This window comes from Gopherus flavomarginatus, chromosome 9 (genome assembly GCF_025201925.1).
Source record: "Gopherus flavomarginatus isolate rGopFla2 chromosome 9, rGopFla2.mat.asm, whole genome shotgun sequence".
NCBI lineage: Eukaryota > Metazoa > Chordata > Testudines > Testudinidae > Gopherus > Gopherus flavomarginatus.
Genome location: NC_066625.1, coordinates 22,821,793 through 22,845,223, shown reverse-complemented (window position 1 = coordinate 22,845,223; position 23,431 = coordinate 22,821,793). Strand labels below are relative to the sequence as shown.

Genomic DNA, 23,431 nt, shown 5'->3' with positions numbered 1-23,431 from the left:
GTGCCAAATGAAGTTCCTGTTCAAAGCTAAGCTATTCTTGAAAGAGTAAACAAGTAATGACATGGATAAGGTTCTTTTCCCCTACAAATGTCTCATGATCAGACAAGTCACTTCTATACTCGTAGTCTTGTGTTTCTCAATTGCTAACTACAAGAGCACACAAATTAATGCAGCTTGTCATGATTTGGCAGAAATATGGAATCTACATAAAGACAAAATTTGCTCAGATATAATAATGACCATTTATTACATCACAACCATTTCTTTACACACACACAAACACACACCCATCGGTGCACATCACAAACGCTAAACTGTTGTTGATAGAAACACAGTGAGGGAAAAAGTCACGTTTTACTAAACCATGAGCCTAAAAGATAAAGGACTGCTTAGATATTATGGTGATGGGCTCCAACATAACCATCTAAGATTGGTTTTTAAAAATACACACCAGATAATAGCATTAGGAAGAAAACAGAGCAGAGAGAAGAGAGGAAAGACAAGCAATTAAACAATGAGAGGGAGGGAGCAGGAAGGCAAACATAGCAGCAGATTAGTAAGACTAGGTAAAAGAAAAATAAGACAAGACTCACACCTTATGACAGAAATTGCTATCAGATGACAGAGCACATGGGCACGGGTTGGTTCAATACCATTTAAGTCACGAGTAAGTTCACTAAAAGTCTAAAAATCTACTTTTAAAATAATTGCACACAAAAAAACTACATTAAAAGAATATTAAGGTTGCAAACTCAAGCACCGTGCAACCTTAATTCACTTCCTGTGTGCATATTCATAATAAGAGTTTTTAAGCACATGATTGCATACTAGTTTTGCCACAGGATCCCTGCCTCTTTTATGACTTGAGTTTACAGCTTGGACAAATATATGCAGATTTTCATGGAGATGACAAAAGGCATATCCCTGACACTAAAACCACTTCCCATCAAATGTCAAGTCCCTGCTTCAAGCATTGGGGAGGGGAGAAGAAGGAAGAGGGGCACTAGAGCTGTTCTAAGAAAAGATTGACAGATTTTTTTTTAAATATGGGCAATCCACATATTTATCTCTAGCCCAGTATTGGAAACAGCTAAACCATTTTAGCTGAAATTTTCAAAAAAATTCAGCCCAACTTGCACAGCCAGCATGTAAAATCTTAGCCCAAATGGTTAGTTTGGCAAAGTTAAAAAAAAATGAAAAAAACTGAAACTGACTCTTAAAATGGGAGTCACGCAAAATTTTACACAAGGCAATGTGGAATATTTAATGCAAAAAATAAATAAATTTAAAATAATCCAGAGAACACAATTTTCAATATGGCCCCAATATCATGGCAAGCCAGTTCTTAGGTCTAACAAGCTTGACAATATTCTTTTTAAAATCTACTTGAAGAAATGTTAACTTTACTCTCAACTCCAAGTGTGAACTTTATTTTTCTTAAAGAAAAATGTGTCTTTGGATATTGCTTTACAATAAGAAGACAAATAGAAAAAGAACATGAAATACACTAGAAAAGCAATCAATCCTCTCGGGTCTTTGTCCTCTCAGACTCCAAACGTATCGAAGTCCAAATGGCACATCTGTTTAAAATGTCTTTTTCTGTTATAGCCACTTAGACACAGGAGACCTGTTCAGAAACAAGTTTGCAAAACTATGCTGGGAAAGGAATGAATGAGTGTTTAATTGATTTGTCTTCAAAATCAACAGAAATAAAACTAATTTAATTGGCTTGTAATAAATCTCAGCCAATATACAAACATGGTTTCCCCCAAAGTGTTTCAAATATCAGGAAAAATATTAATACTGTGATAAACTAATATGACCAAACAACCCCCCCCAAAAAAGTTCCTCAATATGCTCTGTACAGTACATATTTAGTTTTTGATCATGGAACGGAGTTTAAAGCACTTGCTTAAAAATCCACAGAAACAATGTCATATATTTTTGTGACACAGTGGCCACTTAAAATTTTTCCGCAATACCCATTTCTACAGTATCTGACCAGTGAAGCAGTACATTAAAGCTGCTTGCCATTGTCCACAGTGAATTTCATACAGGAGTCCACTCATGGCCATAACAAATTCTAGGAACATAAAGTTCTGGGTTTTTTTCCCCGTTTGTTGAAACAGTCATTCAAATGGTAACAGAACCCCCACCGCACCCCTGTATTTTCATACAATTCTGTATAATACAACATGAACTCAGAAGTTTAACTGGTTGATTGCTACAATGAAAGACCCCCCCACACACACACACTCTTCTAAGCAGAACTTTAAATTTGATTTTAATTTTGATTGCAATTAAAGGTAACTTTAGGATCTCTGCCTATACACACATTGTTTAAAAAAAACAACCCACTAATCTACAGTGTACTCTGAAATTTACACATATATTTTTCTGAGCATCTAAATTCAATAAAATGAGCGATTCCCAACTTTATTTCTGAAGATGAAAGAGAATAACGTTTCCTAAAAGTGAAAGAAGGTTTACTATTTGTGATAACCCAAACCATAAATCCCTTCAAACCCAGAAGAGTTAAGATAAGAAGAAAACCTTGAAAAAAATGACCAAGCACATTTTCTTCATTGTGTTTCCTCAAAAACCATACAAAAGTGTGGCACTCTTTTTTCACAGAACCCAAGATTATTCTGTATATCATATTATATTATGCTAATACTGCCTGAAATGTTGTTTTCCTTGTTCATTTCTTGGTGGTTCTACAATGTTTGTTTGTTTTTTGGTTGTTTTTTTTTGTCTATCTGGATAAATGAAACCACCATAGACTAGTATTTTTAGTCTTTTTTAGAAGCAGTTCCCCTTATCAATATTTACATTTCCTAGTCTTCCTGACATTTTGCTTTGGAAATTTTATCATCATTCTGCTATGGAGGTCTTAAATCTACTAAAAATTTATTTTTAAATCAAGAAGTACCACTCTTCATGCAGCGAAGATGTGTTACATTTAATTCAGAAGTTAGCTCTTCCCTTATGAAAGGTCAATGATTTGCTAATGAGTCAGACTGAAAAAAAAGGTGCTTTGCAATACTAACATTTTCTGCAATGTAAGTTAGAGCAGTGCAGTGTGGTGTGATTGTTCATTGCTACGGGTAAAAGAGAAACAGAACCAGTAACATTAAAGATCCTGGTGATAAAGGAAGTAATTGATATTTCCCCAAAACATTATTTAAAACTTTGAAAAAATATTGCACTTGTATCAAAGTGTTTTGTGAAATATTAAATGCAGTTTGCATGAGAAAATCTTTCACCAACCACTGACAGTTTACTCTGTAAATTACTACATGATGTAACTTGGTTAACATATGCGGTTTTCCCTTGACCTGTAGCACAGTGTTTGATATATTCATAGGTTGAAATAAAACTTAGCTTTAACAAACACTGCAGAAAAAAAAATACAAGAATATGGTTAATATTTGCAAAATCTTGTTTCTCATTTGACTCATCATATGCAAACATGACAATCTCATATTAAAGACCAGTACAATTTCAAAACAGTTTTAACCATGGTTCCTTGCTGAAGGAGATTTTAACCAATGATGGTTCAGAAGGCTCTGTCTGGGTGAAATGAGAAGCCTTCAATTCCACCAGACATTAAACTGTTACTATTTAGGAAGATTCCATGTACTTTACAAACATAAGAAACTTCCCCAAACAACTTACAATATAATCATTGACACCAAGGAGTAGGGTAAAAGAGTCACAGATGTTTTAAGGCCAGAGGAAACCATTACGACAGAGGATACAATGAGTTTCCCTTTAACTTCCAACTCCTTGACTTTTATTGCTTTTATTTTTAACTTTTGCCTGTTAGCATTTTTAATATAAATTCAAGACAACTTTCTATTTTCATTTAGCTTTTAAATTCTTGCCTATTTTTAACTTCGTTTATTTATTTTTTAAAATTAGCTTATTAAGAGATAAGACGTATGGATTAGTTTAACTCGGAAAGAGCTTGACCCTTTGCCTCAGCCCAGGCCTATTTTAACTTTTTCTGATAGAAAACTGGCAAGAAGTCTTGCCTCTTACTTCAAGAGCCCATTGTGTGATCCTCTGACATCTCTCACAGTCTCTTTTTTAACCATGTCTCTTTTTCTGTCACTCCCTTCCCTCCAGTTCTCACTCACTAGTCAATTCTGATAATGCCAAAAGAACTGCTGCACAACCAAACGAGAGGGGAAATTATATGAGGAAATCAGGTAAGTAAAACATATTGCTGTTTACAAATAAATACTGACAAACTATAAAATAACAACACTTGGGCTATAATTTAACTCACTTTCAGAAAACCATCATTCGTCCGCATGTCTGTTTTAGAAAGTGCATTGGTAATAATGATGAATACATGGTAATGAATTGCTGTTTGGCTTTCCTCTCCTCTTAGGCATGTAACCAGATTCATTTTTCAAACTCCAAGAAATGGAAAAAAAACAAACAAACTTTAAGAGAAAGAAATGACATTACCTGTTATAAGGGAAAAACAAAATGGTTGGGAGACGATCCGTCATAAATTCCCATGGAAGGTCATTTTGAGTGACATCAATTCTGTTAAAAACAAAACAAAAAGAAAAAATAAACTGATAAAGATGCAGCTGAACATTCCATCTATTACTTTTGCTTCTGAAATATCCATTTTGTTTTGTTGTTTATTTTGGAGGGAAATTAGAGGTCACAAGAGAAAACATGCCTAAATGCATTCTGACATAAGAAACATGGTGAAGACAAATTAGAAGAGTTACACATAATACTTAAGACAACTAATCCCAGTTTAGCAAATTGTCATAACATAGATCTCTAGCTGATATTTTCCTGCCAGAAAATGAAATTAGTATAAATATTCACAATTTTCTTATTCAGTAAATGAATTAAACCTGGACTAATCATTGCCACTTACTATGTGTACTGGGAAGAACTCTTGTTTTGAGATATGCTGATCCAACAACCATTGGCTGCCATTTCAATCATTTATACCAGCGGTTCTCAAATTATGGGGCAGGACTCCCAAATGAGGCGTGGGAATGTATCAAAGGAGGCGCGAGCTGTGTGCTTTTTTTTGGCGGTGTGGGGAAGAGAGCTCTGACTGTCAGCCCTGCAGAAGGGCTGTGCATACCTGGGAGTGAGGATAAAGGAGACAGCTGGAGCCCCGACACCCAGGCTCAGACTCTTCCCCCACATCCTCAACCCCAATCCGTCACCTGAAGGCAGTGGGGCTCCGACTGTTAGCCCAGGGTGGCAGTAGTAGCGCAGAAGTAAGTGTGGCAATGGAGTGATAAGTCTGCTGTGAAAAGTGATATCGACAAATATCATTTTTCACATGGCCTCTGTTACGTCTGTGCTGCTGCTGGCACAGTGCTGCTTACAGAGGTGGGTGCCCAGCCAGCACCCACTGCTCTCCACTCTGCCCCTGCCTTCAGAGCTGGGTGGCAGTATATGTACTTTGGGGGGGGGATGTAAACGACTACAGGAACAAAGGGGGGGCAATCAAATAAGTTCGAGAACCCCCTGATTTATACAATGTAAGTGGAAAGAAAGCCATCATTAGAAATTTTGTTTAGCAACTGTGTCGGATGTATGGTGTCAGCTACATGTTGTCTTGGGAAAAATATGGGAAGACATTTGGTAAATTAATAACACAGAAATTAATTAAAAAAGCCTTTATCTTGGTTCCCAGAAAACCAGATTTCCCATTATAAACAACAATATGAGAGAGAGATTTTCAGACCTCAGAACAGGAAACACCTCATATGGCTCATCACAGCATTCATGCAGCTGTATGTTTATACACAGCTATGTATCACTTATTCCAGGACACCACAAGTTTAGTGTGCTCTGGACAATACTGAGACTTTTGAGTTTCATCCATTATAAAAGGAGAGCACCATCTTACAGATGGGTACAGATTGTCAATAATCTATAGCGGTTTATTATTACAGTAGGTTGACTTTAAATTAGCAGTGCTGTTTTTTTAAGTCTTAACTGTGTTGGCCCAGGCTACACTGATGATTTACTCATTGAGCTTTGGGGAGTTTTTGTACCATTTTAACTATAATGGTTTCGAAACTGATATTGTTGAAGTAGTACAAAAAATGCATGTAGACTAGCCCTTTCACTGACTGCTGGGAAGCTTAAATAGTAGGAGGCATGAGACTGTTTTTGTGGCAGTGGGCCCTACAACGCGGAACTTGCTCCCCAATGAAATCTGTCCAATCCCTTTATTTGCCTTTCTAACCCTCCCCCATTTGTTTGTGTGTGCTTGCACTGTAATAACAGTGGTATATTATGTTTGTATTATGCCGTACCTCCTCTTAAACCAGGAGGTGGATTCTGTTACAGTTAATCAGAACCATCTGACTCCTGCGTAGGAAAAGAAAAGAATATGGAGAGTAGCACAAGTAATCACTCCACTACCTCTGGGAATGAGACAGAAGATGGGAACAGAAACAGAATAGGCCCTGCAATAAAACTGAAATTCAGCAATCAAAGCTCAAGGGAAGCTGGTGCCAAGACAGAGTGAAATTTTGAATTTACTTAAAAAAGCAGGTTTTAGGACTGTTTTAAATAGCTCATTAAAATAAGATTAATTAAATTAAATAAAAGGATTTTTTTCTAATACTGTATTCATCTTATAGTTACTTAAAAAAACTATATAGCTAGCTGGTTGTCAGACCACTGAAGACGTTCTTGCTCCACTATTAGCCTGAGCTATGTATGGTGCAACAGGTTAAATATGATCAGTAAGAGAGAATGGCAAAACTTGGATGAAGTATTGTATAGATCAGTGGTTCTCAATCTATGGGGCAGCCCTTCCAAGGGAGGCAAAGGAGTGTGTCAAGGGAGGCATGAGCTGCATGCCTTTTTTTTTTTTTTTTTTTTTTTTTTTTTTTTAAGAAGTCTGGCTGTCAGCCTCAAGTGGCTGGGGCTCACACAGAAGGGCCATGCACACCTGGAAGGCAGAAATAAAGGGGGCAGCTGGAGCTCAAATATCATTTTTCACATTGCCACTGTGCTGCTGCTGGCGTGGTGCTGCCTTCAGAGCTGGGTGCCCAGCCAGCAGCCGTTGCTCTCTACTCTGCCTTCAGAGCTGGGTGGCAGTATATGTACTCGTGGGAGGGGACGTGTGTAAACAACTACAGACACAGAGATGGGGGGCCCAATCAAATAAGTTTGCGAACCCCTGATTTAGATTACTCATTGAGAGTGTAATTTGTCCCAGCATAAATGATAGGTTCCCACTTAAAGTCTTAAAAATTGGGCTTATGTGATAAATAGGCCTCAGGTTGGCCCTTGGTCAAAGTGAATTTCAGCCAGAGTGAAATGGCAAAAGATGCAACTCAAGAAGAGTTTGCAAGTGCTGATGTAAAAGACATGGCAGTAAGGAAATGCCAAAGTGGCACTGTTAAACACTTTGTGCAGCTCCTTGCACAATATATCCTTGGATTCATAATATATATATATATATTAAACACACTGTGCAGCTCCTTGCATAATATATCCTTGGATTCATAATCCCATATTATTTCTCAAATAATAGAATACAATATTGCACATGGTTTTGCTTCGGCTTTTGGAGGAGTGGTGTGAAAAAGTTTGCACTCTTGCCGCCCATGATTTACCAGGTTCTATGTTCTGCAGTCTATCAGTTCTGAGGATTTCAGTCTATCATGAACTGTGTACTAGATTAAAAAAATCACTTTATTTAAAAGTACAAAAAAACCTAGCAGGACAGCAATCCAACCACCACCCTGTGCTAAACCTTTTAGCATAACAGTCACTACTTACATGAAAACAAAATGTACATACAAAGGAGAGAGAAAGCATCTACCCGAAGTACAGTATACATTTTTTCTTTCTCTTTACATATATTTTTCCTCTGAGCTGATGAGTTCACTCAACTCAATTTTGAGTAAACAGATTAAATTGGAATCTAATAGTAATATTCTAAACTTAATATGTAATGTTATAATACACTGCTTATAACAAGTTCATGGGACTTGTATCTAATTTGACAGACATGCAATCTTAATTTAAAATTAAACATAAATTAGTAGAAATTAATGGCACTATGTCAACTTTACAAGCTACAAAATATCCATATATTCATGTCTGGAAGTCTAAGTAGTCACAACAATATACTTAAAAATACGGTGGAAAATGAGGATAGATTCTTTTACCTCGCCACAGTGAAGTTATTTGGAGGCAGAAGTCGTGCTAGTTGGATAAAGATGTGATTAAGAGAAGCACAGAATCCACACCATTGCGCATAATAGAGCAGCAAGACATTCTGGGGGGAGGGAGAGAAATTCAGTTAGCAACTGGGGTGTGTTTACATAAAGCAGAAATAGTCATCACTGGGTTAAACAAAACATTTGAGCTATTTAAAAACAAAAGAAAATGTAACCTAATCTTTCTACACCCCCTGTCAACCAAGCAATGGGCCCAACTCATTGGTGCCCTGCAGCTCCTGAAGCAAAAAGAAAAAGAAAACTGTCGTAGGGCCCATGGGGAAATTCTCTCAGCATGAGGGGTATCCTCAGCAAGTGCAAGGTTGATATAATGGTTCGGTGTCACACCCAGCAGGAATCCCTGATGCAGGGGGCATGTTGATAGCATAGCCTGGAAAAGGAGATATGGCTATAACATTCTGATGCCTGGGTTGCCACTGGCAGCCAGGTGTAAGCCTTCTGGGCTCCGACCTCTGTTGGGAGCTCAACCAGCTCATGATGGCCCCACCATCAGGGAGATACAAAAGTGGCATAAAACCATCTTTAATCCCTTATCATTCTCTGCACCAAGATCATCTATAGCACTGAGGTGAATTGGGCCCAATGACTAAAATGGAACAAGCAATCTGACTCTTGGATGGCACTGACAACATAGCCACTCTATACTGTTATACTGATGCACCAACAAAACATATGTGGCTCTGTGCTCATTTAATGTCATCTAGCAGTTATCCATCCTTCCTTTATGCTCAAAACCAGAAAAATGACCAAACCGGATTACTTGGTTTCCACTAAATGCAAAGAGAGTATCAAAGTATCTTATAGTTCTCATGATTGTTCTTTCATAGTTTCAAAGTATTTAAGTCCAGAAGGGACCATTAGACCACCTAGTCTGACCTCCTGTATATCACAGGATATTAAATTTCACTCCGATACTCATGTGCTGAACTCAAAGACTTTAGTTACACTAAAGTTCTTCAGTCTTCAGGAAACTAAACCATGCACCACAGGCAGAGAACAAGAGAGTCAAAGTGTCCCCAGTGTCCAAGCCCTGAGCAATGGAAGGGAACTGATTATGCCCAGATGACTCCAGCAGGTGAACCAGACCATGCTGGAGCGGAAGGCAAAAACCCCCAAGGTTCCAGCTAATGTGACCTATGAGAAATTTCCTTCTAAATCCCGAATCTGGCAATTAATATGACCTGAGCATGTGAGCAAGATACACCAGCCAGGCATATACTGGTCCACCCACGTCCACTGTCTTGTCCTCTACTGTGGGGAATCTCTGCTGCTTCAAATGAAGAAAATCTCCCTCCCTGCCAATGAATACATCATGCAGAGGGGGAAAAAAATCCTTCTTGACTGCGGCAGGCAATTAGCTGAAGCCCTGAAGCATGAGATTTGATTATAATCATTATTTTAATTCAGAGCTGCAAGTATTATGAACATGTTGAGGGAAATGTTGGCAGTCCTGTTAACCCCAGGGCCCATGAAGGAAGAGATGGACCAGTTTTCTCAAATTCACAGATACTCAGATTCCAAGACCAGCCTTTAATTCCCACTTAAATAATGGTCATTGCACACTTTAAATAGAAAATCTCTGGGGAACTCTAGAGAACTAAGCAATTTTCCTGCAGCTCGCACACTAGGCACTGGGGACACTGGAAATTGAATACTGCACATGCATTCATTCTCTGCTATCCTAGTAGCCAAATAATATTAGTCCAAATTCAGTCACACATTTAAAGAATCAAATTATATAAAGTACTTTAGGCACCCTTCAAAATTACACTATATATCAAAAAATTTCACATCATGAAATCAAAAAGCTTTTTACTATGGATTTTTGTGATGTATGCTTTTAAAGTACTACTTTTTGTTGGGATTTTTGTTTCTTTGTTTTACAACCTTCAATTTTCTCTGTTATAGTTACTTCCCAATCACTTTTATTCACTATTTTGTATCTTAGTTCCAGTAAGACAGCAAGTGGCTCTCTCTGCAACCAGCACAATCTTTACAGCCTTAACTGGTTCATAAAAGCAATGTTCATCATACATATCTCCAATTCCATTCAAGACTGAGTAGGCTTGTGACCTGTTCTTGACCTTGGGTCTCAAACTCTACTTAATTGGTTAAGAATTGCCACCATGAAAACAAGGGCAAAGCAGGACTTCTCCATCCCCACAATTATATACGTAATTCAACCACATTTAGCAAATAAGAATACAAAAGGCTAAACCACAGCTATGGCAAATACACACAGCACAGGAAGGCAGAGGGTGGGGAGCTGGTTTGGCTGATTTTCTGGCTGCTTTGTGCCATCAGAGTGGTCTCCTAAATTTAAATGACTGAAGTACAACTTTCATGGAGTGCCCTTGTTTAAAATTATGTACACAATTAGTGTTACTGCATGGATGGGAGAGGAGGAGACCCTTTAGTTTTAAACAATGAAAATTCAGAAGAATGAACTCTGTGATCCTAGTCTTCAAAATGTGATTAATCCCTCAATATAACTAAAGTTATGAGCTGTACCTTTTCACTCAAAACCACCACATCACGAAAGGTATTAGTAGTCACTTCGGTGATTATGTGCTGTGCAGGAAAATGAACTGAAGAGTCACCAACAAGATGCCTTTTCAAGGGACTGTATAGAATGCTGAAGTTTTGAATGAAGTTCTCTAAAATGAAAGGAGGACATTGAGAAGGTTATTCCAGCTTCACTGTATCTGTAATATCTAGGCTGCCTGCTTTTACTTTGGGTTTCAGAAGACAAAATGACTTATGGCATAAAAGAAAAATACAAGTCTAGTTTACAAGCCCTAAATATAATTTCTGTAGTTTTACCTCAGTTTCTGATTAATGATCATTCACATGGCAACAGAATGCAGAAAACTGCCATGGGTTATCTTCTCTTCACTGGTGTCATTGCTTTTTACTTTGCTCTTATTCTAGTTGACGGATTCTCAACCTTTTTCTTGTTGAGGCCCCGCTCAACATACTATAAAAACTCCAGAGCCCAGCAGGACTCAGGGCTCTGGGCCAGGGAGGCGGGACTCTTGGGCATAGGCATAGTTTGACTTCTGTTTTGTTTTTTTGGAGGGTGGGGGGGCACGGAGGGCTGGCAGGCCTTGGGCCAGCTCCACGCAGCGGAGTCCAGGGAGAGAGCGCCACCTCTACTCCAACTCTCCTCAGCAGATCACCCGCCTGTCTGGGTTGTGGGGAGCCACAACTAAAAATTGTAACTCAAGGGTAGAACTCGGCTCAAAAAGTTGGAAAACAGCTCAGGGTACAGGCGGGGATATTTAGGGGCTGTGTGCAGTGAGGGGTGTAGCTCAGGGAGTGGATAGCTAGGGGCTGTGTGCAGGCAGCGGAGAAGCTCTGGGTGCAGGTAGGGGGTAACTAAGGGCTGTATGTGGGCAGAGGGTAGCTTAGGGTGTAGGCAGGGGGTAGTTAAGGGCTGTGTGCAGGCAGGGGAGTAGCTCAGGGTGCAGGCAGGGGGTAGCTAGGGGCTGTGTGCATACAGGGGGGTAGCTCAGGTTGCAGGGAAAAGGATAGCTACGGGCTGTGTGCCAGGAAGGCTCCCTTGCGGTGGCTGCTCCCTGAGGACTCTGTAAGCCCCCGAGTTGGGTCCTCCCAACCAGACAACTTTTACCAGCTGTGTGAGCAGTCAAAGGGGGTTGGGAACTGAGGAGGAGGAGCAGCTGCAACCCTGGGCACCAGTAGCAGACGAGGGAAAGCCACAGCTGCCAGCTCCATGGTGCCACCAACCAGAGGAGCAGCTGCCCTGCACTGCCTAGCTCTGACTTCCCACCAATGTGGCCAGAGAGCTAAGCCTGAGGTGGGCTGGAGGAGAGGAGAAGGTAGGGAGGGCGTGGAGCTGCCCCTGGACTGCCTACTCTGGGTAAGGCACTGCAGTTTTGGGGGGGGCTTCTTTTATATCCTTCCCCTCAGTCATCTGTCATGCCTACGTGCTTGAAACAGTCTCCTCTCTTTTGTGTGTCAAATGACCACATTCCCCAGACAACTCTCTTTCCATAAAACTCACTTCTTCTCAGACAACTCTGAACAATAACCCACCAAAGATAGACATTAAAATAAAACACCACTCATCTGCACTGCCTTGAGACTTCATCATTTTCTATTACGTGCTCCAATGTCAAAACTATATTTTTCCTGTTCAATTTAGATCCACGTCATAATCTGCTATGTACTTTATGATGCCAAGTACATCCAAGAACTAAGATTCGCATTATACAATGCCAGATGATACTCAAATAATAATTTAGTCATTTGGAAATTTTCTATATTGAGAACACTAGCATGAAAACTAAACAAAATCAGGATTAAATTAATGACCAAAGCGAACAGGGAAAGCAAATTATACGTACCTGAACAGGTGTATTTGCATATAATAGTAAATTCAACCTTATTTTTAAAATTTCAACTCAACATTCATGAAAATCAAGACACCAAAGCTCCATGGTTTTTTTCAGCAACTAGATTTTGAAAGACTATGGGATGTTTTTAGCCGTGGTGTACTTAAGAAACAAAAAAGATGAGGTCTGTCTTTTAACTGTATTAAGTGTTCATGATATTTTTTTTTAGAAACAATCTGTAAAGTTTCTCATTGGGCCAACAGTTAGAAGCTAATTACAGTAATAGATCTAACTGCAAGAATATTTGTGTTTAAAAATAGCTATTCTACTTAAGGAGTATGGGAGGAATATGGGAGTTGGGTTGTTCGTTTTTTTTAAATATCTTAATCACTGAGGTATTTGCTTAAGCTATTTTTCAATTTCTGCTGCAAAATGTGACTGTGCAACTGGCCCAGGGCAATAAATGACACAAGAACAATGTAAATACACCTATCTGAGCAACTTATTTTAATATGAACACACATGAATTTGCCTCTATTCCCATTCACCACTGCCTACATTACAAGGCTGATTTTTACATGAATTTGCCTCTTCCCTTTCAACACTGCCTGAATTAAAGGCATGATTTTCAAAACTGTATGCTTGCAATTACATGCCCAAAAGGTGCACTTAATTTCTTGCAAAAATTAACAAGACTGGTATGCAAAGAGCGTATTTTCATGTGTAAAAGGCTAGTTATATATCTTGTGTGTGCCATTCAAATAACTGGACATGGAGGTTAGGAATGTAATTCACGTGCTTTTCTGAGCAAATGACTGCACACATGTAATAAGCATGTAAAAGTCTGGAAAAAAGTATCTAATGGCACTAAAAAAAACAAATTACTAAGTTAATTTAGAAATGGTTTCAAATACAGTTAGAAAAACAAAGGTAACATAAGGTGACTAAATACACCTCATATCTCTGTCTCGTTTCTCTAGTTCTTTTTTTAACCCAATTTTTCTTTTGGCCATCACAAGATTCTACAGCAATGAGTTCCATGGCTAACTGTGAGTTGTGTGAAAAAGTACTTCCTCCTGTTTGTATTAAACCTGTTGCCTATTCATTTCATTGGGTGACCTCTGGTTTTTGTATTGTGGGAAAGAGTAAATGACACTTCTCTATTCATTTTTCCCCACACCATTCATGATTTTATAAACCTCAATCATATCTCCCCTTGTCTCTTTTCTAAGCTGAATATCCCTTATCTTTTTAGACTCTCCTTGGATGGAAGCCATTCCATACTCCTAATCATCTCTGTTGTCCTTCTCTGAACCTTTTCCAGTTCCACTATATCCTTTCTGAGATGGACTACCAGAACTGGACACAGTATGTGTACCATGGATTTATATAGTGCCATTATATTTTCTGTCTTATTTTCTTATACCTGTCCTAATAGCTACTAACATTCTGTTAGCCTTTTTGACTGCTGCTGCACACTGAGCTGAAGTTTTCAGAAATCTATCCATGATGACTCTGAGATCTCTTTCTTCAATGGTAACAGCTAATATAGAGTCCATCATTATATACATGTGGTTGGGATTATTCATTCATCAATTTCATCTACCAGTTTGTTCCCCAGTCACCCAATTTTGTGAGATCCCTCTGGAACTCTTGACAGCCGGCACAAAGTGCAATCGTAAATACTTCTGTATCATCTGCAAACTTTGCTACTTCACTGTTCACTCCTTTTTCCAGATAATTAATGAATATGTTGAACAGCACAGGTTCCAGCACAGATCTTTGGGAGACCCCACTACTTACCTCTTTCCATTGTGAAAACTGACCATTTATTCCTACCCTTTGTTTCCTATCTTTTAACCAGTTACCAGTTCATGAGGGGATCTTCCTTGTTATCTCATGACTAATTTCCTTAAGAACTTTTGGTGAGGAATCCTGTCAAAGACTCTCTGAAAATCCAAGTACTGCATATTGACCGAATCACCTGTATCCACATGCTTGTTGACACCCTCAAATAATTCTAATAGACTGGTATGGCATGACTTCCCTGTACAAAAGCAGTGTTGATTCTTCCTCAACAAATCATGTTTATCTACGTGTCTGATCATTCTGTTCTTTACTATAGTTTCCACCAATTTGCCCAGGACTGAATTTAGGCTCACTGGCTCCTAATTGCAAGGATAGTCTCTGGAGCCTTTTTAAAAGCTACATTACAGTCACCTTCCAGTCATCTGGTACAGAGGCTTGTTTCAGCGACAGGTTACATACTACAGTTAGTAGTTCTGCAATTCCATATCCAAGTTCCTTCAGAACTCTTGAGTGAATACCATCTGGTCCTGAGGACTTATTATGGCTTAATTTATCAATTTGTTCTAAAACCTCTTGTATGATAGTATTTCAGGTTTGTAGCCAAAAGGAATAGCTCTGCAGTGGATATCTTCCCCACATCCTCTACAGTGAAGACCAATGTAAAGAATTTCTTTAGCTTCTCTCAGTTGCCTTGTTTTCCCTGGGTGCTCCTTTAACACTTTGGTCTTCTAGTGGCCCACTTCCTGTTTGTCAGGCTTCCTGCTTCTGACATACTTAACAAAATTCTTACTGTTAGTTTTTGCATCTTTTAGCAAGTTGCTTCTCAAATTCTTTACTGGCCTGCCTTATTATACTTTTACACTTAACCTGCCAGAGTTTGTTTCCTTCCTATTACCTTCACTAGGTTCTGACTTTCAAATTTTAAAAGATGCCCTTTTGCCTCTAAATGGCTTCCATTTACTCTTCTGTTTAGCCATGGTGGCATTTTTTTGGTCCTCCTATTGTCTTTTCTGATTCAGGGTACACATTTAGTCTGATCTTCTACTATGGTGATTTTAAATAGCCCCCATGCTGCTTGCAGGCATTTAACCTTGTGACAGCTCCTTTTAATTTCACACTAACAAGCATCCTCGTTTTTGGGTAATTCCCCTTTTAAAGGTTTCAGAGTAGCAGCGGTGTTAGTCTCTATCTGCAAAAAGAACAGGAGTACTTGTGGCACCTTAGAGACTAACAAATTTATTTGAGCATAAGCTTTCATGGGCTACAGCCCACTTCATCAGATGCACAAAATGGAACATATAGTGAGGATATATATATACACATGTACAGAGAACATTAAAAGGTGGAAGTTGTCCTACCAACTCTAAGAGGCTAAATTAGGACAACTCCCACCTTTTCATCTTCTCTGTATGTGTATATATCTCCCCTCACTATATGTTCCATTCCATGCATCCAATGAAGTGGGCTGTAGCTCTCGAAAGCTTATGCTCAAATAAATTTGTTAGTCTCTAAGGTGTCACAAGTACCCCTTTTACCATGATGGGTTTATGTTAGGGCTGTCGATTAATTGCAGTTAACTCATGTGATTAACTCAAAAAAATTAACTGCGATTAAAAAAGTTAATTGTGATTAATCATACTGTTAAACAATAGAATACCAACTGAAAAGTTTTACATTGTTTTATTTTTGAATGTGGAGTTTTTTTGTATATAATTCTACATTTGAAAGTTCAACTTTCATGATAAAGAGATTGCACTACAGTACTTATATGATGTGAACTGAAATATACTATTTCTTTTGTTTTTTACAGTGCAAATATTTGTAATAAAAATAAATATAAAGTGAGCACTATACACTGTGTATTCGGTGTTGTAACTGAAATCAATAGATTTGAAATAGTAGAAAACATCCAAAAATATTTAAATAAATAGTATTCTATTATTAACAGTGCAAGTAATCGCGCAATTAATCACATCCTAAAGTCATAAAGTCATCTTAATAATTTTCTCTGACGCATCAGCAGTTATTTAATTTGAGCTATGGTACATTTCTTTAAATCTGATGGTAATCTGGTTTTGTGGACTGATCATTTAGGGAAATCCCTATAGTTTGATGATATACCTATTGATAACCCATTGACAAATACTATGAGGTTGAGGCTGGCAAAATTTCCACTTGAACTGAGTAAGTTATTCCTGGATTGTGAAATTATTCATTCTTTCATCTTACCCTGGAACAACCCTTTACTGTTTGATTAATTATTAAGCAGATGAAGATCCAGAATGCTTTCCATAGGTTCACTTTATAAATTGACCTGCTTTTGTCAATAACATGTTTTTCAAAGTTGTTATTCTTTGCCAACTCCATCCTATCTTCATTTAATATATTCACTTAATTTAAATTTTGAATACAAGTTTGCTGTATATCGTACCTAGAGCTGATTTTATAAGTGTTTGATTCTGATCCAAGATATAGTGTGCCTCTTCCTTCAGATCAACAATGGCAGCAAATGTCTTCATATGAGTAGATCCTGATGCTCCGAGTCTCTCCGCATACATCCAAAACAAATTTGAATCCAGTAGATAGAAATTCAAGGTCTTGTTGGTCCTGCATCTCAGGCCAGTAATGTGAGTACCATTAACACTAAGATCAGAAGTAAAATAATTCCTATCCTCAATGTGAGGAATAGAATGATGGGTATCATCCTTACCTTTCTTCCCACTGGAAGAAAATGCTACTTTAGGGGTCTGAAATATGGTCTTTTCAGAACTAATTAAATTTATCAGACCCCTATTTACTGTCCTGCAACATGCAGTGTAGTAGCTAAAAGGACTATAGAAACTTAGGAAATTGTTGCATTCTATGGTATTTGATACAAATTGGAAAAAGGTATGTTCCTTGAGGTAGAAAGAGTCCAAAGCTGCTTCTATCTCTAAAAAGTTACACTGTGGTACATTGACTTTACTTGGTTTGACCCCAACTGTCTGGTTGACACAAAGCTCACAGACATTGTGAGTCCTAGAGATCGAGTGCCACTGAGGGAGCACCACCGTGTTGCAGCATGGATACTTTGTTATGGAGTATGTGTCTGCAACTCGTGTTCGCGCATGTGGAACAATGGATTCAAAATCTGGTGAATTTGCATCTCTGAAGTGCTGAAGAACAGGTTCAGCTGCCTGGCTTTTATTACAGTAGTTGTATTCCAAGGCCACTTTGGCAATCTATAGAAAAAACAAATTACACAGAAACGTGATCCGTTATGTATCATTCATGTATCAACACAGACAATATTTGTCCCAATTTTTTTGAAATACATAAAATATATTTAGTTTTAGATCTACAATCCTGGAATTTTAGACACAGGGCCAACTCTTACCCTTCAATTTTAATTTCTTACCAAAAGCCAAAGGATGTACTGTTGCTTTTTTATGAATTTAAATTTTTAAAAATCTCAAATATAGTATATGCTTAAGAATAGTGATGAGTGACAATGAGCCACACTAAAAAGATCTTCCATTTATACAGTCAGCTCAAAACCCTCTTTATATCATATTTGTTAGGCTTTAATAACATTCTGCTGAGATGCTTAATCCTCTTATTTGAACAGGAGCAGCTCTAAACATTTCGCCGCCCCAAGCACGGTGGCATGCCGCGGGAGGCGCTCTGCTGGTCGCCGATCCCGCAGCTCTGGTGAACCTCCTGCAGGCTTGCCTCCAGAGGGTCCGCTGGTCCCGTGGCTCCACCGAAGCCACGGGACCAGCGGATCCTCCGGAGGCAAGCCTGCAGGAAGTCCACCAGAGCCGCGGGACCAGCGGACCCTCCGCAGGCATGCCGCCGAGGGTTGCCTTTCTGCCACCCTCCCAGCGACCGGCAGAGTGCCCCCCGCAGCATGTCGCCCCAAGCACGCACTTGGCGTGCTGGGGCCTGGAGCCGCCCCTGTATTTGACACATTAAAGAAAATGAAAAATAAATTAAAGCAAAATATATAAATGCTCAAGACATACTTAACATCTAATTGTGAACATAACAACAAGAATCATCCAGTCAAATCAACTACTGATATAAGGATAAATCTTCCTATCCTTCTGTGGGAAGAACTCCCATTTATTTCAATAGTAACATTATCTGCTGCTGACTTCAACAGAAATTTTGCTTGAATGACGGATTTCTGGATTTGGTCACTAAACTGGGTCCTCATTTCACTAAAGATATCAATATTGCCACTTAATTGAAAACATATGGGCATGAAAGGTTCTCTCCTTCACAAACAGTATTCTAAGTTTATACTAAAGTCAGGGTTTCCATTTCTGCAGAATTAGTGGAGATTTATTTTTGGTTTTGAGGGAGTTTATTTGCTATTTTTATACTTTTTTATATACTTTTTTTCAGAGTATGTGATACTTATTATGATACTAACACTCCCTATTATGAAAATTCTTGTGTCCTAGTAGGAGTTTATTTTACAGCCATTAAGAATATGCACAGCAGCCGGGCCTCATTTACAGTAGTTACTGGCGTTTTTTCCACCTACTCTTTTTGTCTTTCCTATAATCCAGCATACTCTGAAATAACTGCAAATTGGAATATTCTTAAATTCCTAATAAGTTTATTGTAGCAGAACAGATAGGATGAAGAAATGAAATGAACAGCAAAAAGAGACAGTGTGATTCTCTCCCCCCCTTCTCCCCCCGCAGTAGTTAAAAATACATGCACATTTTCCTACTAGTACTTTTCCATGTAAGCAATCCTTGCAGTTGTCACAGGGATGTTGTGAGATTATGACCATGAGAGAAGTCATGTCACATGATCATCTCTCAGATGTGGTCCACAATGACAACTTCTGTGATAGTTTTTTTTGTTATTTTTTAAAGAAACCATTGGCATAGCCTTTTCTATTTATATACGTAATAGTTCCTGAAAATGTCAGATTCAGTTCTATAAAGGCTCATTCCTTAATGTTGTAACCTATTCTAAAGAATGTGAACAGATGTTGGGAGGATGCCTGAATTTTAATTTTTTTTAATAAACTGAAAAAACATATTTGCATTACAAAATCTTATTTCAGTCAGCTCTAATCAGAGAAATTTGTAGTTTTTTGAGCACTGCTAACATACAATTGACAGCTTCACACTGTGTGAATGCCTTACAGGCAAATGGTTTGAGAGCCAAATGAAATTCACAAAGGCTGCTGGCTGCAGTAACCATTTCTCCTTGTGGTAAACAAGTTGCATAATATACTGTAGCTTCTTATGCCCACTTTAACACACTGTCATGCTATAGTACCTAGGAGACCCTGTATCTCATTTAATGCTTTGATATAAATAAATATTTCTCTTAAACTAGGATAAATCAGAAACTGGATATTCACATGGTGTACTGATTTTACTTTATCAAAATATATGATGGCTAATATTATAGAGTACACTATCTGCCGAAAAATGTTTGAATTAAGCCTGCTTTACACTAAGCACAGTTTGCTATAGGAATTGCTCCAGTTCCCTTCCAATCTTCTTCGTCAGTCTCTGCAAATGATTTTGTACTCAAAGTAACTGCTATGTGCCATAAGCAATACGGAAAATATGAAAATCACTGACATCATTAGAGACAAAACTAGTAACAGATGCCATAAAAGCTAATTAGTTGTAAAATAAGGCCCTTTTGTGACCTGATGAAATCCCACAGGCCCACAACTAGAAAAAGAGCTGAATAAAAAAAAATGTAGGTCTGAACCTTCCCAAACTGTAAAATTTGTGATCGTGACCAAAACTTCTCACCTCAGATCCCTCTCTCTAATGGGCTCTGGATCTGAAAACCATGAACTCTGCAGCTTGGACCTTTCTTCACCTCTAATTGGCCCAAACAAGAACCTCAGAGCTGAAGTCCACCTGAACTTTGAGAAAGTTTGGATCTGGAACCAAACTTCAGGGGATTTCGCCCATTACTTTTCATAATATCATGCACCCACAGCCCAGCACCCCACAAAACAAACAGTACCAGCAGAATGGAAAATATGCTGACTACCTCCTACAGGACTTGAAATTCCTGTCTATGATGCCTCTTTATAGCAATCCTGCAGTCTGTGGTAAACACAAAGAATTACAAGGGTTACCAGTCACTGTGTGTGCAAACAGAATATGCTACTGTAAAGATATAAAAAATGGAATAGATTCATGCTGCGGAGAAGTTTGCAAGCAAATGTATGCAAGACTTGAAGGAGTGGAATTTGTCATGTTGGGCTTTTGTATATGTTCATGACAGAAACAGTAATGGTGTATTGGCAACAAGATCACAATGAGTGAGTCCTCGTTTCAGATATACCTCTGACATGACCCCAAAGATGGATTTGCCTGTGGAAGCATGGGTAACGCAGCTGATAACTAAAAGTTTTGATGTACACTTTCACCTTGATACATTAGCTATGACCGCTTTGCAGTCAAAATGGTTTAAACTCAACACTCTTCACAAATGTCTGTTTATGTAATGAAGTACTATGAGAACTGCAACTGAAACCATATTCTCAATTTTAGAGTCAAATTTACATCTCTCCACACAAATTTGATAGACTAGACTAATTATTGCAAATTATTTACATTAGAAAAACTGAACCAACTGAATTAATACTAATGCTGAGCCATTCCAAGTTCTCAATCCCATGCTCAGACCACTATACATCACTGATTCTAGTAAAGCAAGAATCTTAGAATGATGTTGGTTAATTTCTTTAGCAAAGAGAAGAGAAAAAGGAAATTTGACTAGGAAGCATGTTCTGCCAGCTCAAGGAAACACCTCTGGATTAATTAAGCCATTTCTAGTGTCAGAGGCCCAGTTTGAGGCTGGTATCAGAGGGGTAGCCGTGTTAGTCTGGATCTGTAAAAGCAGCAAAGAATCCTGTGGCACCTTATAGACTAACAGACGTTTTGGAGCATGAGCTTTCGTGGGTGAATACCCACTTTGTCTAGTTTGAGGCTAGATATTATTGAAACTGACTTTGAAACTGGTAATTTACAATAATTCTACAGAAGTGCCACTTAAGATCAAATTAGTACATGTAAACAAAGGTAACTGGGTTCAAGCAGATGAAACAATGCCTTAAGACTTTGGACAATACAAGGACAGCAGGGAACACCAATATCACAATTAACTTTTTAAATACAAGTGGCATAACAATGAAGATTCTTTCATAAATAAAAATCGTTTGTCCTTCAGCCCATTGAAAAAACACTCCAATGACCAGAAATGGCCCCTTTAAAAAGAGGGTGAGAACAGAGAAGTAAGATGAATATGAATTAAAATTGATTGCATCAATTTTTCTTTATAATCTGATATTGTTTTTCAAATATAATAGCTCAGACCACCCCAGGATTTATAGGGTTCAGTGTTCTTAACTATTATGTTTTTCCATTGGAAGGCACCATAATAAATCCTTTCAATTTCTCAATGGCAACGTTAGGTTCACTTAATTAATTCAATATGAAAAAAATATACACTAGTAACCATTCCTCTCTCCCTGTTTTTCATGAGAATTGGGATCTATAATTGTTTTCATTAAGCATTCACAAGCCACAAACTTTGAGCGGTGCAGGGGCTGGGGGGAGAAGAATCAGACCCGGTAAATGTACATTATTCTGGGACATCAAGTAACACATAAATGGCACCCAATCTGTATCAATACATACAATTTCAAGTTAGATTTTTATGGAGCACAAAGTAGAAGCAACCCCCCTCATATAGACCTTTTTCTATGTTTGTATAGTTCCAACACAACGGGACTCTGATCTGTGACTGGGGCCTGCATGTTCTACCACAATAAAAAGAAATAATAATATATCTCACTTACTTCATCTAAAAGAGGATGACTTTCTGCTAAGGGATTGAAGGGTATAAAGAAGAAAAGTGCTGGTCCCTTCTTCAGTTCATTGTTTAGTAGAAGGCTTTTTCCTCCATGTGGTCTCAACCAATGTATAAATGTCTCTCGGTTTTCTAGAGCCCACTTGCAAATATTCTCAGCTGTGTAGTTCATGACTTCATTTGGATAGATCTTGAAAGGGGAAAAAATCATAATTAGTCCTCCTCATTTATTTAAATACACTGTTTACTGATGAATGAGGTATATAAGATGTCCTATACATGTTATGTTGGTGCTGTTACAGCTCTGGCATTTTTTATTTACTGATACTATTCAGGAACCATTCTCACCTTAGTCATCATTCCATAGATCTTTCCCTGTAGATACTCTTTCCTACTCCTCTCCAACTCATAGTACCACAAGTAGAATCTCACACTGAAGTATGGCTCGCTGTATTTTCAATACTCAATTAAGACTTATCAGATGGTGGTCAAAAGCAAATTTAAAGCAATTTATAGTTTTCTCTTATTCTTTTGTTTTCCAACCAAGCTGTCTCAATGTTGGTAATGCTTTTACCTCCGTATCAAGCAGCTCTGATAGCATCTTGAACTAATACTCCCAGTACTCCCTCAATCTCATTGTATTATTATTTCTTTGCTGAATGCTGATAATGTGCTTAGAGCTGAAAAGAACGTCCCTGCCTAAAGGAATTATGAAATAAACAGCCACAAAGTGAATGTTAAGGTTTTACCCTGCATCTCTAGTGTATGTTATTTTATCCATAAATAAATAAATAAATAAATAATCAGACAGGATTTTCAGGGTGACAAACTACCTGTGCAATGCCCTTATGTTCATAAGATTAAATTGTACCAGTTGTTATATGATAGAAGTTTTGATAATTTTTGTTACTCTTCCTCTCTAATATAATTCCCACATTCTCTTCTAATTTTTCTCAAATGCTAAAGACCTATGGCCCTCAACATCTTATAAATATATACAATAAATGCTCTCATCATCTTTATGCATCCTTGCCATCCACCTACACCTGGAATTTTCCTAACATAATGGCCTCGGCAAAGCCCATTGACGATAACTCATGTCAGTAAAATTTCAGTGTCTCAGCTATTATAAAACCAAACCAAACCACCATTAAAACAGAA

General features: G+C 38.2%; 1 protein-coding gene across 3 annotated transcripts in view; it reads right to left on the bottom strand.

The window, feature by feature from the left end:
• Positions 1 to 23,431, bottom strand: part of TXNDC11 (thioredoxin domain containing 11) — a 105,642-nt gene that overhangs the window by 7,667 nt on the left and 74,544 nt on the right. For all 3 annotated transcript variants that reach the window (XM_050966420.1, XM_050966421.1, XM_050966422.1), the window contains 5 exons: positions 22,260 to 22,460; positions 16,854 to 17,643; positions 10,770 to 10,915; positions 8,187 to 8,296; positions 4,480 to 4,560 (listed from right to left, as the gene is read on the bottom strand). In XM_050966420.1, coding sequence (XP_050822377.1) covers positions 4,480 to 4,560; positions 8,187 to 8,296; positions 10,770 to 10,915; positions 16,854 to 17,643; positions 22,260 to 22,460 — 1,328 coding nt within the window. The remainder of the gene's footprint in view (positions 1 to 4,479; positions 4,561 to 8,186; positions 8,297 to 10,769; positions 10,916 to 16,853; positions 17,644 to 22,259; positions 22,461 to 23,431) is intronic.